General features: G+C 40.2%; 1 protein-coding gene across 3 annotated transcripts in view; it reads left to right on the top strand.

The window, feature by feature from the left end:
- The window catches only part of LOC146871423 (sodium channel protein type 4 subunit alpha-like), a 1,828,482-nt gene that overhangs the window by 1,041,468 nt on the left and 768,365 nt on the right, over positions 1 to 18,649 (top strand). For all 3 annotated transcript variants that reach the window (XM_085651070.1, XM_085651071.1, XM_085651069.1), the window contains one exon: positions 5,130 to 5,486. In XM_085651070.1, the coding sequence (XP_085507196.1) occupies positions 5,130 to 5,486 (357 nt within the window). The remainder of the gene's footprint in view (positions 1 to 5,129; positions 5,487 to 18,649) is intronic.

Below are 18,649 nucleotides of genomic sequence, written 5' to 3'. Positions count from 1 at the left end.
CGAACTGACAGTACCACGACAATGCACTATTTGAACAAGCAGGGAGGGACTAGTTCTCTGACACTTTTTCACGAGTCGCAAAAAATCTGGAACTGGTTGCTCCTTCACAACATCTCTCTTCGAGCAGAGTATGTTCCAGGGACCCACAACGTGCTGGCCGACTCTTTGATCAGACAGTAAGCAGCATATCACGAGTGGGAGTTGAATCAGCGGACCCTCAACCGCATATTCTCTTGATGGGGCACACCTCTTCTGGACCTCTTCGCCACCCAGCAGAACGCCAAATGCCAACACTTTGCAAGCTGGCATCCCCAGAAAGGGTCTCTAGGGAATGCGTTTTCGATTGCATGGTGCAACGTCTTTGCATACGCTTTTCCACCAATTCCCCTGTTTCCCAGTGTGCTCCGGGAATTGAAAGCGGAACCCTGCACGCTCCTCTTGATAGCTCCAGCCTGGCCACCCCAACACTGGTTCACAGAGCTTTACCTTCTCTCCCTGGAACCGCCGATCAGGTTGAAACCGTTTCCCTCTCTCCTCACTATGACCCACCAACAAGTCCAGCATCCCGATCCGGCATCTCTCAAATTATCAACCTGGTTCCTAAGTTCAGAGCGTTCCAGGGCCTAGACATCCCTCCGGACTGTAGAGAAGTTCTAGCTCGAGCCCGAGCAGATAGCACCACCAAAACGTACTCCTTAAAATGGAAGAGGTTCTGTATCTGGTGCAAGTCAAACAAAATACACCCTCTTTCATCCTCTCCGGGTCAAATCCTGCCTTACCTTCTTCATCTGGCAAAATCTGGTCTCGCTCATGCCTCCATTAAAGTCGACCTGGCAGCAATATCACGTTTCAGGAGATCCTCTGCAGGTCCTTCTCTGTGGTCTCATCGGCTCATTAAACAATTCCTTAAAGGCCTGTTTAGAACATTCCCTCTGGTAAAAACGTTACCTCCTGCTTGGCAACTCAACACTGTTCTGGCTCAACTTATGAAACACCCTTTTGAGCCAATACACAGGGCGGATCTCAAGTATCTCTCCTGGAAAACAGCGCTCCTTCTAACCCTTACCTCGGCAAGGCGAGTGAGTGAACTTCATGCTTTCTCAACCCATGACCCTTTCCTCCTATTCAAACACGACAGGGTCATACTTCGTACAAATCCGAAGTTTATCCCTAAAGATCCCTCTAATTTCCATCTCAATGAGCCTATTGTGTTGCGTTCCTTCTTTCCGAATCCTCAAACAGTGGCAGAGAAAACCCTGCATTCTTTAGACCTTAAACGCTGCCTGAAATTCTACATCGATAGAACAAAGACATTTCGCAAATCTAACCAACTCTTTGTGGCGTACAGTCGACCTAGGAAAGGTCTTCCACTCACTAAGCAAAGTATCTCACGCTGGATCTCCGCAGCTATTACTTTTTGTCACCAGTAAGCGGGGCAACCCCTGCTCTCCACAGTTCAAGCCCATTCCACGAGGGCAATCTCTACTTCCATGGCACTTTTTGCAGGAGTGCCCATTGTGGACATTTGCAGAGCGGCAACATGGAAGACGCCGCATACATTTACCAAGCACTACTGCCTGGATACTGAACTCATGAAAGACGCTGCAGTGGGTCAAGCGGTGCTCCGTCATCTATTTCATTAGAGGTGAGCCCTTCCTTTCATCCCACCATCCTTTTCTCTATACGCACATTTCTCTATTGTGTTTTATGCCTCTGCTATGTCATGGCCTGTTGGTACTTTCTATTTTCACATTGGAATATTATCTGTGAATTTATATATCTTTTACCTTTCGAAATGTGCTTCTCATTGCTTACTATTCTGATTCAGGCATGTGATTCTATGAAAGATACCCTAATACTGGATAAGGAACGCGTTACTTACCTGTAACTGCGGTTATCCAGTATTGGTATCTTTCATAGATTCACCTGCAAACCACCCACCTCCCCTGGAAGGACTCCCTTGGGTCTCTCAGTGTACAACTACCTAGCACTGTGCTTACGAAAATCTGAGGGACTAGAGCTCCTTCCAAAAAGGTTCTAGAGGTTGGTGATAGCTGATTGGCTACTCTCCAAAGTTTGGTCCTTTTTTACAAAAGGACGTGGATATGTTACTAAGGTGAGGCCTTTGGCCTATTACTCTATATGTCTACTGAGACATTACTTTATTTATGTACCGGGGACACCCATCCCAACGACGGGGAATGATTCAGGCATGTGAATCTATGAAAGATAACAATACTGGGTAACCATAGTTACAGATAAGTAACGTGTTCCTTGTCTTCCTTCAAGGTTTGTATCGCTCTGTGTTATGCACTGGTACGGTTGTTTTTACTGACGGATTTTCTCTTCTCAAGTTGTTGAATAGAAGAGGACGACCTGCTCAAATTCTAAAATGTCTTTAGGGATGGTATGGGCTGGTGAGAGGAAGCTGGACTTATTTTCCAAACCTGATGGTTCCAGAATAGGTGAAGTCTCCCTGGAGGAAAAGAATGCATTAAGTCGAATTTTGCGGAAGAATACTATCGCTTACGTCTTCAGTCTAGTGAAGTCTGAATGAGATGTTGATACAAATTTCAACCCAAATTGAAGGACTTGTTCTTCTTTCGAAAGTTGTTTGTCCGATAGATTCACATTGATTGTCTTGGTTATGTTTTGTAAAATTGGCGCCGTGTGCATATTTCCCAAAGCTGAGGTTTGAAGCGACCTTTCTTTTGAGGTTGGCCCTTCTCTAAAAATAATTTTGCCTTGATTGGTTTCGATTCGATGGACCTTCGCATGAATCAGATTCACTTATAGACTCCGAAGAGGATGTTGCAGAGAATGTCTGGAACCTGTTCCTAGACTGGCCTTGATATTCTAACAGAGCCCTTCTGGATTCTGCTTTTGTGTAAAAGTCCTCTTTTAAGTATGGATAATACGACTCCAGGTTAAACGTTTTGATGTCTTTCTCAAGTTTAGCTGATTTAAAATTAATTGTATTGTCCTTGAATGTAGTGGGATTTGGCTTCACTGACAGTGTGATTGTCTTTGATTGCTTGAGCAAGTTCAGCCAGTTCTTCAGCTTCTTTAATGCAAATGCGTTGCACTGTTTCAATGGTGTGCACCATCAAGTCCCGGCTGCATTTAGTACTGATACAGCTAAAGCCTTTCTTGTACTCTAGATCATCCGTAAATATCTCCGGTACATTTTTAACCTGTAAGCCGCACGGTATTATGCCTGCTTTGAAACTTTCCAAAAGAAAGAAGCCATGCAACTCAGTTCTTGTATGTTTTTTGTGAAGGCGCATTAGTTTCTCTGACTCATTTTGTTGTTTTGATGAGGTGCTTAAGGACAATTTTTCTTAACTTTCTAAAAGTGGCTATTCTAGAATTGTGACTTAGATGTTGGACTTTACCATTAAAGCAGGTTTTAAATTACAATTCTTTACACACCAAACTCAATATTCCTACCTGCTCCCAATTAAATGTTATCACATATTAACTGTATTTAGTTAACCTTATCATATCCTTTAGGACAGGCAGACCTTTCATTAGTGAAAAAGGAATTTGAGATGTTTCACAACCAGGACATGTAAATGTTTAAAGAACATGCCCAACTTTGTATATACACAGCACCCTGTCCCATGGGCTGTTTACTGCACTCCCTAGGAGTCACTTGTATGTGTTAAAAAGCAAGGTTTAGGCCTCGTAAAAGGTTTATTTTGTCAGGTCAAATTGGCAGTTTAAACTGCATACACAGGCTGCAATGGCAGGCCTGGGGCATGTTTTACAAACCTACTTAAGTGGGTGGCACAATAAGTGTTGCAGGTCCACCATTAGCATTTAATTTACAGGACCTGTGTACTGACAGGTTTAACAGATGGCAATGAAATGTAGCTTGTCATCTGTCAGCAACAGTTTCAGTGAGACTGCTGGCATGGTAAACAATACCATGGTCTTTTATCTTGTATTAAAATATATTTTCTTTTTGTATGTGCAATAGGGACTTTTTTCTAATTGTTTTTCTGGCAGAGGAACCTTACTGGATTTAAAATATGGACATGATATAAAATGTTGAACTTTGTGTCCCAGGTTGAAGACCACAGATTTCTCTTTGAGAGTGAGACAATGCCAGTGGCTAAGCAGATATCTGTCACTGTCAGTGTATTTTGTGTAAAGGGAAGTTTATATCTGCCCATCCTGTTATATGCGTACAGGACCGGGGGGGGGGAGAAAGGCTGTAATGGTGGCAGGATTTGGGGGAATTGGCGTGCCTGTTTTGGGCAGCCCCCACCCTAATTATATATGCCAATAAAACAATCCCTGGCGTCAAGTGGACTTTCTGCCCCCCATGGTGGGCAGAAACACTGAATATTGCCAATTTCTTTGGGGGGAGCAAAGGCCCTTGCCCAAGGCAACAGGGGAGAAATAGAAATCCCTATGGTGCATGCACCCGAGGGATTTCCGGTGCCATGTGCCAGGACAGACGGGAGCCGTCCTGCGCACACTAGCACCGTGGCTCCCGGCCGTCCTCCGCACCGAAGGGGTTAAAGGGTTATCCTGCAATCATTAGCTTGGCAACAGCAATTGTAGACTGTGAAGAATACTTTACCAGGGCATCAGCAATCTGTTAGTAGCAGGTAACAATAATAGGCAAATGCCAGTATTGTGACAATGTTACATTAATGAAACAACAATAGTTTCAAGGAGACATGTAAGAGTAGGAGGGAAACATTTGTCAATTTTACAGCACGCTTTCATATGCAAGGTGAGTGATCAACACAGATGTCCACTGTACACATATGTAACCTTCCCTTTGTGCATGCCCACAGCGGAAAGAGATTTGGGCTGTCAGCCAACAGGTGAATGCTAGCCATACCGTAGAGCATACTGAATGTTGGTGGCAACCAGGAATAGCTTCAGAAAACAAAATAATAGTTTAATTATCCATCATAAAGCTGGAATCCTCAAACTGAAGATTCTTAATATCCGAGGGCTCATTATGAATTCCTTATCATTTGATACCAGTCTCATCGACAAATATGTCCAGTGTCATCAAATGCATTCACTCACTATGCCTCTCATATAAAATTGCAATGGACATTCTGTTTTGCTGTCTCTGAAACAATCAGTCTTTTTTTCTTTTTCAGTTGAGGGTTTTCAAGCTTGCCAAATCGTGGCCAACACTTAACATGCTCATCAAAATTATCGGCAATTCAGTTGGAGCTCTTGGTAACCTCACTTTGGTGCTGGCCATCATTGTGTTTATTTTTGCTGTGGTTGGGATGCAGCTTTTTGGGAAAAGTTACAAGGATTGCGTCTGCAAGATTAGCGAGGATTGTGAATTGCCTCGCTGGCACATGACTGACTTCTTCCATTCCTTTTTGATTGTTTTCCGGATCTTATGTGGAGAATGGATTGAAACCATGTGGGACTGCATGGAAGTGGCTGGACAAGGTCTCTGCCTTACCGTCTTCATGATGGTCATGGTGATTGGAAATCTCGTGGTGAGTTTTATTTGTTTGCAAAACCCGAGAAAATGCTCTACATTGACAAACAAACCTGTTCATAAATTAATGTGTGCATATTGTAACATTATGTCATGCAATCTCAAAGAAAACAGAATTGTAATACCACTGAAGCTTTATAGTAAAATCCACCCAAGCAAATAACATGTTCATAATTTATTCTGAGACATAGCCTTTGTTTGATATAGTGAATTGTCAGGTAGCACAGCCTTAAGATCATGATACAAGCTTTAACTTTTACTGGGAATCTTGCAAGCTTGTTAATGGCATTTTCGCAGTCACAATTTGCTCATCCACAATTTTCTGATTCATTTCAGTGTGAAACTCTTTAATAAGGTGGTGCAAGGTGGCTGTGTATGTGTAGATGTCCAATATGGTTAAATTGTTTCTACATGTATGTCTTGTGAAATAAATAACCCCTTCTAGTGATACATCTACGTTGACATTGCACATCACTTGAAAATCTAAATGCTGGTAAATGTTTACCTATTGCAAATTGACCTACTAAATGCTACGTTTACACAGCAGTGCGCGAGACACTGAGAAAATCTTAGTAAACCTACTAATTGAACATCTACAAAATGCAGCACTTATGCTAATCTTGTGTCTTGACCTGCCAATGTTTTCATAATTCCATATTATACAATAACTCCTCTGCAGTAGTTTACTTTATTGTACTCTATTTTACAGCCAGACTGTAATTGATGTTGAAAACAAAATGGAGTAATGGGGATGTCTAGAATCTCAGAAGGCGGTTTGCCAGTTTTTAGCCAGTATTTTGACTTCCGTGTTTAATAGGATAATTGGCCTGTAAGAGGCTCATGGTCTGCTGTTTTCCGCCCCTTTGGGGCCAATTCCGATCTCGCTCGGAATAGCTCCAAACGCAATCCGGCCAGGAAAAGTACGAGCTGGACGCGTGTTTTCCGACCGACTCGTACAACTGTACAAGCGAGGAAGTACGATGCGGAAAATGTGAAATCGCCGACCGAGACGTTTCCGGGTCTGAATCACTTCGTACGTGTCGGCCGTAAGCGAACCGTGTCGTGCAATAGAGGCGATTTCGGACCGAGCCAGTACGATGCATGATTCGGACAGCCAGATTGAGATGGAGTTTCCGACCCGTAAAAGCTCCAGGAAGCGAACTTCGGGGGTCCGTGTCGGACCCCCCTTCACCCGTAGCCATATGAGTCAGTCACAGGGGGGACACAAGGGTCCCCCCAACACGTGCATGTACGGTGCGGGTGGCACAGACGCGTCCCCACTACAGGGGCCACCCTTTTGCATAACGTACCTTTTTCATCAATGGGAGCCTATGTACACGTCGTACAACAGGCTCCCATTGACTTCAATGGGCTCCGAGCGACCCGTGTCCGTAGGCGCGTGTTCGCATCGTACTCGGGCGTTCGGAGCCCCGGAGTGCGAGTCGGTCGGAAAGCACTCCGAATCTGACTCGGTTGGAGGACTTTCCCAACGAGATCGGAATCGGCCCCTAAGTGTTTTGAATAAGGACTATAGTTGATTTATTTGTTTTTGTTAAACTGCAAATTTCAAATATATATATATATGTATATTATCTACTGTCGGTCGCCAGTAGATAGTTATAGTTAGGACCTATTTTCCATAGGAAATCCGCAACATTCTATTGGGAATATCTTTGGCGCCGATTGACGAATCCTCGCGAAATTTTCCAAACTTTTGGCCAGCTCCGCTCCGCCCCCACCCTGAAAGTTTCGTGGCGATCCGTCCAGCGGGGGCCGAGAAAAAAGGGGGGTCCCAAAACGCGTTTTCCCCATGCAATTTCCCATAGGATCTGTTGTCGCAGCTACAGCCCGAACCGCTGAACGGAATGACACCAAATTTGGCAAAGAGGTAGTCCTCAGTTCGGACTCGTGCCTTTTGCATATATGGTGTGAATCTGTTCAGTAGTTCCTGAGAAAATTAAGGTAAAAAAGTTAGTGATATCTATGGCCGGGGAGGATCCGCGGACCGTACCCGCACTGTAAGCGCACCCTCCCCGAACCGAGCGCTTTCCCTGCCGATCGTGCGCTGAATGCTAATTGGCTGTCGAGTGTCTCTCTACATTCGAAACCAGTAACTGTTGGCGGCCATTTTCTGCCTCGGTAGAAGCGAGGCTGAAGAAGCAAGGGGAATAAGTGTGTAAAACATATAAAGGGGGCAGAGTGGAAATACTCTGACCCTCTTGAGGTGCTTAGGGGTCCCAGAAGGACTCCCTGGGGCCCCCCTTTTTAAAAAAAAAAACGGCGAAATGCGCGCACGGTGCGCGCATCGTATCGCGTTGGATGCACGGACTCTTTCGTGGTGGGTACGCGTTTTTTGAAAAACGACAAGAAATCATTGGTTGTATGACAACTTTCTACACTGAAAGGTAGGGTGTATATTTTTGTTTTTTAAAGGTATGATTGTTATTGGGTAACAAAAACAGATTGTAAGGAACATTATATATGATAAGCTGATACGTTGAAAAGTCAAGCACACTTCCTGTCTTGTGTAGGAACATTGTGTGCTGAACTTGTGACCTGTGAGCTCAGTGCAGTGTTCCATGACCTGTTTCTATGGTAACAGGCAGAAGGCAGATTGGGGGAAGTGTTGAAATGTATTTCAGTTGGAAAGGGTTGAAATGTTTAACCAATAGAAATGTGTGTTTGCTTTTGAGTTTATGTGCGAAGGATTGTGATTTGATGTTTACATGTATATGTGTGGAAAATGAAAGGGAAACTTTTTCATTCTTTGCTTTTGCTGAGAGGTGCACAGTGCAGAGATTCTGTAAAAGAAAATATGGTGAGTGATTGATATACTCCTTAATCTACAAAAGAACTTGAAAGATGAGTTATTTAATTGTGAGGGGATGTATGTAGACTATTTTGATTTTAATCAGACTAATGTATTTTTCCTGCTAAAGTGTAGGGAGTACTTTTTTTCTCTACAATGTGTGTGCATGTAGAAACCATTCTGTGATAAGCATTTGTGTTTTTCATGTGTTTGTAGACAGATAACTGTGCAGTTTTTATATTTTGGTAGAATTAGAAACCAGTCATTGTTTATGAATTTGTGAAATGAGTTATGTTATGTTTCTATACTAAAATGTAGTACTACTTCTAGATGAAGAAATGTGTTTTGATATAGTGCAAGGGATAGTGTTGTTTGTCTAGAATCACACAGTGAGTCTGTGTGCATTTGGGAACCACTGTGAGAGAAGCATTTGGTAACAGCGTGTATTTGCTGACAGATAACTGTTTTAACTTGTCATGTTGTGAAGTTTTAGTTGCATTAGACGACAGTTATGGCTTATGATTTGATTAAATGAGTCAGGCTTTGACAGAAAAGTGCAGTCCTGAAATATGTAGATTGTGTGCAGTTCCCTTACCAGTTGCACTGTAGTGAATGAGTTTTGGTAAACTCCTAGGGATAGTGGTGCATGTCTAGAATCACAGTGTAAGTTAGTGTGTATTTGGGATCAGTGTGAGAGAAGCATTTGGTGATATCATGTATTTGCTTACAGATAACTGTTTTATAACCTGTCATGTTGTGAAGTTTTAGTAGCATTAGAATCCAGTCTTTGCTTATGCGTTGATTAAATGAGTCATGCTTTGACATTGATGTGCTATACTTAAATATGTAGATCGTGTTCAGTACCAATTAACTCTTCCAGACTAGTGAATGAGTTTTGGTAAACTCCTAGGACAGTGTTAATTGTCTAAAATCACACTGTGAGTCTGTGTGCATTTGGGTAAGGATTGTGAGAGAAGCATTTGGTAACATTGTGTATTTGCTGACAGATAACTGTTTTAAAACCAGTCAGGTTGTCAAGTTTTAGTAGCATTAGAAGACAGTTATGGCTTATGCTTTCATTAAATGAGTCAGGCATTGACAGTAAATTGCAGTCGTGAAATATGTAGATTGTGTGCAGTTCCCTTACCACTTGCACTGTAGTGAATGAGTTTTGATAAACTCATAGGGATAGTGGTGCTTTTCTAGAATCACACTGTGAGTTAGTGTGTATTTGGGATCAGTGTGAGAGAATCATTTGGTAACATCATGTATTTGCTGACAGATAACTGATTTAAAACCTGTCATGTTGTGAAGTTTTAGTAGCATTAGAATCCAGTCTTTGCTTATATGTTGATTAAATGAGTCATGCTTTGACACTGATGTGCTGTACTTAAATATGTAGATTGTGTGCAGTCCCCTTACCCCTTCCACAGTAGTGAATGGGTTTTGGTAAAGTCCTAGGATAGTGTTGATTGTCTAAAATCACACTGTGAGTCGGTGTGCATTTGGGTAAGGATTGTGAGAGAAGCATTTGGTAACATCGTGTATTTACTGACAGATAACTGTTTTAAAACCTGTCATGTTGTCAAGTTTTAGTAGCATTAGAAGCCAGTCTTTGCTTATGCGTTGATTAAATTAGTCAGGCATTGACATTAAAGTGTAGTCGTGAAATATGTAGATTGTGTGCAGTTCCTTTACCACTTCCACTGTAGTGAATGAGTTTTGGTAAACTCCTAGGGATAGTGTTGATTGTCTAAAATCACACTGTGAGTCGGTGTGCATTTGGGTAAGGATTGTGAGAGAAGCATTTGGTAACATCGTGTATTTACTGACAGATAACTGTTTTAAAACCTGTCATGTTGTCAAGTTTTAGTAGCATTAGAAGCCAGTCTTTGCTTATGCTTTGATTATACGAGTCAGGCTTTGACATAAAAGTGCAGTCCTGAAATATGAAGATTGTGTGCAGTTCGCTTACCACTTCCACAGTAGTGAATGATTTTTGGTAAACTCCTAGGTATAGTGGTTGTTTGTCTAGAATCACACTGTGAGTCTGTGTGCATTTGGGAACCACTGTGAGAGAAGTGTTTGGTAACATCGTGTATTTGCTGACAGATAACTAATTTAATACCTCTCATGTTGTCAAGTTTTAGTAGCATTAGAAGACAGTTATGGCTTATGCTTTCATTATATATATATATATATGTTGTGAAGTTTTAGTAGGATTAGAATCCAGTCTTTGCTTATGTGTAAATGAGTCATGCTTTGACACTGATGTGGTGTACTTAAATATGTAGATTGTGTGCAGTACCATTAACTCTTCCAGAGTAGTGAATGAGTTTTGGTAAACTCCTAGGATAGTGTTGCTTGTCTAAAATCACACTGTGAGTCGGTGTGCATTTGGGTAAGGATTGTGAGAGAAGCATTTGGTAACATCGTGTATTTGCTGACATATACCTGTTTTAAAACCAGTCATGTTGTGAAGTTTTAGTAGCATTAGAAGCCAGTCTTTGCTTATGCATTGATTATATGAGTCAGGCTTTGACATAAAAGTGCAGTCCTGAAATATGAAGATTGTGTGCAGTTCACTTACCACTTCCACAGTAGTGAATGATTTTTGGTAAACTCCTAGGTATAGTGGTTGTTGTCTAGAATCACACTGTGAGTCTGTTTGCATTTGAGAACCACTGTGAGAGAAGCATTTGGTAACATCGTGTATTTGCTGACAGATAACTAATTTAAAACCTCTCATGTTGTCAAGTTTTAGTAGCATTAGAAGCTAGTCTTTGCTTATGCATTGATAAAATGAGTCGGGGTTTGACACTAAGGTGCAGTGCCATGTACTATTCTGTTCACTGTGGCAGAACTGAAAATTTAAAAGTTTTACCTAAGCACTGTCTTAGAAGTAGTCTGATTATTTACTCGTTTCTAAGTACCAAATAGACTGCTTCAAATGTCTATGCAGTATGCATGTAGTGTTCTAACATACTATACACTTGCCTTTTACACCTTCAATTCCCTCGTCAGTATCCATACACTTCCAAGAAACATCCTGTCACTTCCTTTGCAGTCCTCTAGAGACCCATTCAACAGCATGTACTAATCCATTCACTGTGCCAAAACCCAAACACTTATAAATTCACCATGACACTCTCTTTCCAGTACTCTAATGATTCAGTCACTGCCTAAGTATTCATGCACTGAGCCAGGTCTTAGCACATGGACTTCTTCAAACCCCTATCCACTATGCATGCAGTCCTCTAAGCACCTACACACTTGTCTTTCACACCTTCAATTCCCCAGTCAGTATCCGTTCACTTCCAGCAAACACCCTGTCACTCCATTTGCACTCCTCTAGTGACCCATTCAGCATCATGTACTAATCCATTCACTGCACCAAACCCTAATAAATTCACCCAGGAACTCTCCTTGCAGTACTCTAATCATTCAGTCAGTGCCTAAGTATTCATACACTGAGCCAGGCCTTAGCACATGGACTGCTTCAAACCCCTATGCACTATGCATGCAGTCTTCTAACCACCTAGACACTTGTCTTTCACACTTTCAATTTCCTAGTCAGTATCCCTACAGTCCAGCACTTGTGACTGCCTTTGCACTCCTCTAGTGACCCATTCAGTACCAAGTACTAATCCATTTCCTGTGCGAAAAGTCTAGCAGTTATAAATTCACCTAGGCACTCTCCTTGCTGTACTCTAATCATTCAGTTAGTACCCAAGTAGTCATGCAGTGAGCCAGGCCTTAGCACATGGACTGCTTTAAATGCCTATGCAGTATGGATGCAGTCCTCTAATCACCTACACAGTTGTGTTTCACACCTTCAATTCCCTAGTTAGTATTCATACTCTTCTAGCAAACACCCTGTCACTCACCCAGTGTGTCTCCTTATAGTACTGTAATCATTTAGTCAGGTAGCATGTAGTCTTTTAGTGAGGTAGGCTTTAGGGCATGAACTGCTTCAAAGTAGTATGCACTATGCATGTAGTGTTTTAACGATCGTCACACTTGTGGTTCAGGGCTATAGTTTCTTAGTCAATTTTTATATAAAATGTGTTTTTACAGTAATGGAATAGTATAAATTTGAAAGTTATTAATATACATTTATTTGTGATTCTTTTTTACAGATACAGAACAGGAGTGTTTCTCATCTGTTTGCACTCTTCTCGTGCAAGATTGTTTGGATGAAGGGTCCTTAGGTGTTTCATCATACTTGCTGTGCCGCACGAGTATTTTTTGTTAGGATCCCCTCGTAACAGTACTCTTTGGCAAATCTTTGCCCCTTGGAAAAAGTTAAAAATTTCTTCACCACTGAAGAAAAACGTTGTGGGCGTGGTGCCTTCTGCAAAAACATTTCCTCAGATTCGGTAAATATTTTAAAGCGGCAACATTGACAGTTTTTGTAAGTTAAGCTTATAAAATTTTGTTAGCTGTATACATTTTATATATGTGTGATTTGTTTCTTGTGGTATTTTGTTGAGAATACCATGTTGGTTTTTTTTAACAATCTTTCTGATTTTCCAGGTCTGTCGTTGACATCCGTGGTTCCCACAGGAGTGTTCCGCCTTGTTGTTTTGTATTATTGTTGTTACATTTTGTTTATTTGTTTATTGTTTATATTTATGTTAATAAAAAAATAAAGTTTGAAAATAGTTTATCGTTTATATATTTATTATTATAAAAAATAAAGTTTGGAAAAAAAATTAATAATGTTTTTGGTTGTTCTCTTAACTGCTGTGTGACTCTTTCTTGTTCTTATTACTGTTATTTGATGGAGTCCACCATGGTGTTAAATTTTGGGGCACTTATCGCTGGAATACTGGTGTTATCTGCAGTTTGCACCAACTTCTGAATAGTGTGTTAGATTTATCTCAACTTTACTTCCGTTAAAGTGCTGATAATGAAATGGAGAGTAGCCGTTCCCGTGCAAAAAGACACGAGGTGCACCTTTGCGATTTATTCTAAATAGTAAAATCCTGTATTGTATTGCACTGAGGTATTGGCTGCACTTACAGTGTACACACAAAATCCATTAGGAAATCTCATTGTATTTATATTGATTGGGAATAGTGCGCCAGGTGCTGGATCTTGACGAGATACACTGCTCAGTTCGTATATTGTTGTGCACACAAAAAAAATCACATCACAACTTTCACACCAATTGCAATGCGAAACAAATTCCGGCTATAAGACACGTTAGCACCAGGGATTTTACACCTGCTTTCTGCTGGTGTTAATCAGGACAACTACCTGCACCATGAAAGGGAACACACCCAAGAGCCACACCAGAACACCCACAGGTGCCATAGAGTCAATGAGCATGATACAGGGATACCCATGAGGGCCAGAAGACCCATCTCAACAACTCCAGGACCGCCAATGCCCCCCAAACCCACATCTTAGTAAGTGTGTCCCTGTGGTCATTGTCTTAGCATGATAGGCACGAGCCCTGCAACATCACAGTGTGCTGTCACCTCAGCGTTGGCAGTGAGCCTGGATGTGTAGCTACGTACGCATCCTCCTGCATGCACAACTGGCGTGTGCTGGTCTGTCGTTCACAGGTCAGTGCAGGGGTGTGCCTATCCGGCAAGGGGAACGGGGTGTCTCGGACATGTCCGTGTACAGGAAGTGCGGTAAGTGTGTCTCTGTGTTCTGGTGTGGCCTGTTACAAGAGCCGCAGCAGTCGATGTTGTAAAGTGGCATGCACCACCTCCAAACTGCACTGTGATGTTGTAGTTGGAATGTAGCAGGACATGCGCAAATAGGCATTACAATGGCGTGCCGTACGTGTGCACGAGATACAACAGCTCACCGTACAAAAGTGTGGGGGCTTGTGGGAGGGAGGAGCAGCCGTTTGGCAACATAACACACAGTGAACTCGACCATGTGCCACATGTTGGGCATCTCATTCATGATGACCATGGTCGCAGACATCCCACAACACCAACGACTGGCCTTTGTACACATCCTGTATGAATGCAGCGTGGTTTTCACTTCTATGCTCGTTCAGTGGTGTGATGTTGGCAGGTTGTGTGACTTGTGCTCCTTGTTGGTGTGTTTCATTTTGGCCATTGTTAGTCTATATGTGTGTTGTACATAATTGTGCATGTGTGCCATTCTGCCCCCCTCCCCCCACTCCCTGCTTCTTCCTCTTCCTAGTGCTGTTGTGTCTATAATTTTGTTGCTGCACACATAAATACATGTAAAGAATAAATTAGAATAGTTCCTTGATTCTTTTAGGTTTCAAAACTTCTCTATTGGATTCTTTTTAATTTTCCATATGAACCGTTTTTTTTAATATTCAACAACACATAGAAGTCAGAAGTGCAACGTATTCTATCAACACACTTTATAGAACATTCTACAATATGTGCAGGTTAAAAGTTCATCAATTTTTTTAAACTTTACGATATTTTTTTGTAACATTTTCTTGAACATTTAACGACACGTGCAGGTTAAAAGTTGACGATTGTTTTAAGTTCAAACAGTGCCTTCCAAATGCAAGTAGCAGGTGTGGTTGAGCTGAGCAAATTTTATCCTATGATATGTACTCCACGTTGAAACTGCTTTTTCTTAACCAATCACAAAGATGCTTTTCCACAAAACTAATGTGCACACTACTTTTAAAAAAGAATGCTTTTCATGATATCTTCAGAGATAAGTTATAGATAGGCATTAGCATTTAAAAAACCTTTGAAATTCACTGAAAAAACCATAGGTTTCATGCACGTTATAGTTAGGAATTGGCATTTAAAAAAACTTTGAAATTCACTGAAAAAAACAAAGGTTTCAGGGGCGTTATAGTTAGGAATTGGCATTTAAAAAACCTTAGAAATTCACAGAAAAAACCATAGGTTTCAGGGGCGTTATAGTTAGCTGGACATTTCCCTCGTACAAAACCCTAGAAATTCCCCTGTTCTAGTTAGTTCAGCTAACTATAACTCGCGCCCCCGCAATGCACTGCTGATGACGTCACATATTACATCACTCATGACATGGTCAGTGACATCACTGATGACATCACTGATGACATCATCCAGTGAATGTATGTTGTTCTGAAAATTTTAAATATGTTTTATATATTTATAGTGAAAGGCCTATGGAAGAATGAGTGGGTGTATAAGTGTGTGAATGGGTGATTTTCTAGGTGCGTAACTGACTCTATAAGTGAGTCATTAAATGTATCTTACCGCAGACTAGTGACTAAACTGTGTGAATGTCTGTATGTGTCTGTGTGTTGGTGTATAAGTGACTGCATGGTTTTGTGAATAGCTATACGAGTGTCTATATGGGTTATTGATTGGTTGTCTGAGTATCTGTATGGGTGCCTGAGTGTTTGTGTGGGTAGGGTGTGTGTGACTGTGCATAGATGTGTGAGTGGGTGATTAAGTGGGTGCATGGTTTTAAGAGTGCATCTGTGATGGTCTGTATGGTTGGGTGACTGTGTAAGGGTGTGTTAGTGATTTAATGTATATTCTCAGTTGTACATGTGTCAGTAACTACATATGTGAAACGCAGTGTATATGTGAGTATATAGCTATTTATATGTGAGAGTGTGTGATTTTGGGAGTGGCTGTATGGATGAGTGTGTGCTTGTATCAGTAATTGTATAAGAGCATCAGAATTTGTTAGTATTTTTATGAGTAAGTGAACTTGAGTGTGTTTAACTGTATAGGTGAGTAAATTGGACTGTAATTAATTATTTGCATGACTGACTAGGTGTGTCAGTACCTCAATGGATGATTGTCGGTGTGTGAGTGTCTATATAGGTGTATAAATGCATATGATTGTCCTGTACTGAGTGACTGTAAGTATGAGTGACTGTACAGGTGAGTGAGTGGAGGTGTATGTAGACCTAAGAGTCAATGAGTGGGTATGTAGTTATTGGTATTGGAGTATCTATGGTTTTCAAAATGGCCGTCTGAAATTTTGAGTTGGTGTATCAAAGGTTATATTAGGGTGTGAGAAGATGCACTAATTTATCACATGGATGACGTCATCGGTGATGTCATTTGAGATGTCATCAGTGATGTCATCAGTGATGTCACTGGCCATGTCATGAGTGATGTAATATGTGACGTCATCAGCAGTGCATTGCGGGGGCGCGAGTTATAGTTAGCTGAACTAACTATAACAGGGGAATTTCTAGGGTTTTGTACGAGGGAAATGTCCAGCTAACTATAACGCCCCTGAAACCTATGGTTTTTTCAGTGAATTTCAAAGGTTTTTTAAATGCCAATTCCTAACTATAACGTACATGAAACCTATGGTTTTTACAGTGAATATATATATATATATATATCATAAATCTTCCAAGAAGGGTGATGAATAGATGGCACATGATGTAGAATCAATAGACTAAAATTAATGACCAAGTGGAAGAATTGCATAAATCCAGTCTCTTTTCAAGGGAAGAGATGTAGCCTTGTGGCAAGGTTCCCAACTTGGAACCTTAGTACCTGGGTTTGATTTCCAGATTTGGAACTGTTACTAAACATCATGCTCAATCTATCTGTGCCTAAAAATGTTTATTATGTCAAATGCAATGTAAAGGTCTAGTTCAGGCTTTATATCTCCACTTGGCTTAAACAGTATTGTCTCATGTCCAAATACTCTGATAATGTACACCACTTCTTTGCTCGCCAGCTAGGTTTGCACTGTATAAATAATATTACATACATTCATAAATGCTAGCCACAACTTCCTTAATTCATGACGTGTCTGCCTCAAAAAAGCTATCTAAATAGTTTAGCTAGCCAAAATATACTTCCTGCAAAGCCAAACGTATGAATGTTGGTCTGCTTTTGTTTACTTCCACATCGTTTTATTTTTTCCTGTTCAAAATAATGTTATTGTTTCATTGTATAGTAGTGCAAGACAATGCAAAAAATGTTAGCGAAAACAAAAAGGAACTAATCAGGAATAGCAAAGGATAGGCAAGAATTACATATAAATTCAAAAGTAGCTTAAGATTAAGATTAACTAAATGTGAAAACATTAAAAAATAAAACTGTAAAATAAAAAGAGAGATACTACTATTATATATGCTTAATGAAAAAGAAATAATTGGTCAAATAAAACACTACAATGTAATAATCTCATTATGGATACCTGGCAGCATATTATCAATTGGCTTCCAAAACAGTTGTAAAGCTGGAGAATTATTGTGAGTTCCAGTAATAGAAATATTTGCACTTTTCTAATAATTATTATCCAATAGCACTGCATGTGTACCAAGAAAACAAATGCTTCTCCTCAACTGAAGGTATAACTTTAATGCCAGAAGATATAAAAAATCTAATAATTTCTTTGCGTCAAACATAACATTCATGTTAATTCAAATAATTTACATGTAGGCATAGTAAATGTTAAAGTATCTGGAATGTATATTTTTTTTGTAATAATGTCTGATACATTGGACCAGATTTAAAAGAAATTGGACAATCAAATATATGTGCTAAGGAACCCATATGGCTCCCTAAAACAATACAGATTACAATGAAAAGCTGTCAATGTATGAAATAAACATTCCCAATCGTCAAAAGCTTTCTCAGCATCAAGTCAGCCAGCTGGACCCCAAAGAGAAGGATAGATTCTAATACATGAAATATGAGCTTGGTATTAGCAGAAGGTCTGCCTTTCATAAATCCAGTGTGATCAAAATAAATCATATTTTTCAGGACTGTTGTTAATTTAGTAGCTAGAATTTTGGCATACATTTTATAATGTTGGTTTATTAGTAAACTTGATCTGGAATTAGATCTTAGAGTAAGGTCCTTACAACGTTGTGGTAGAGCTATTATTAGGGCATCCGTAAAGCATCCAACAACTACTCCAATAGTAGTACATTTTGTAAAGAGGGAGAATAGGTATGAGATAGAATGATTAGAAAATGCTTTACAAATTCTGCTAATATTCCATTAGGACCAGGAGATTTTTTTTTTTACTTTAAGGAGATAGTAGGATGTATAATTTCATCAATGGTTATGTGTGGCTGAGATAACATAGGTATGTTAAATGACTTTAAAAAAAATCAAATTCATTCTCACAGACAACTATGGGTTTGCTATATGTCAGAATATAATTTTTTATACTCTTTAGCAATATCTGAGGTGGATAGTAATATTTTACCAGGTTCCCACAAATTGCATGACTTTGCTATTTAACTTTATTTTCATTCTAAGTTATTTTATCAGTTCTTTTCCAGATTTATTTGAACTGGAGTAGTTCTTTCATTTGATATTTACAAACCGTTTTTTAAATTTTTTTTTTATTTGTCAACGATTGGATGATACATTATGCAAGTAAATAAATCAAGACAATAACCATATTGAATATAA

The sequence above is a fragment of the Triturus cristatus genome, chromosome 1_1 (genome assembly GCF_964204655.1).
Source record: "Triturus cristatus chromosome 1_1, aTriCri1.1, whole genome shotgun sequence".
NCBI lineage: Eukaryota > Metazoa > Chordata > Amphibia > Caudata > Salamandridae > Triturus > Triturus cristatus.
The sequence above is the reverse complement of the archived record's forward strand: the minus strand, read 5'-3'. Positions and strand labels throughout refer to the sequence as shown.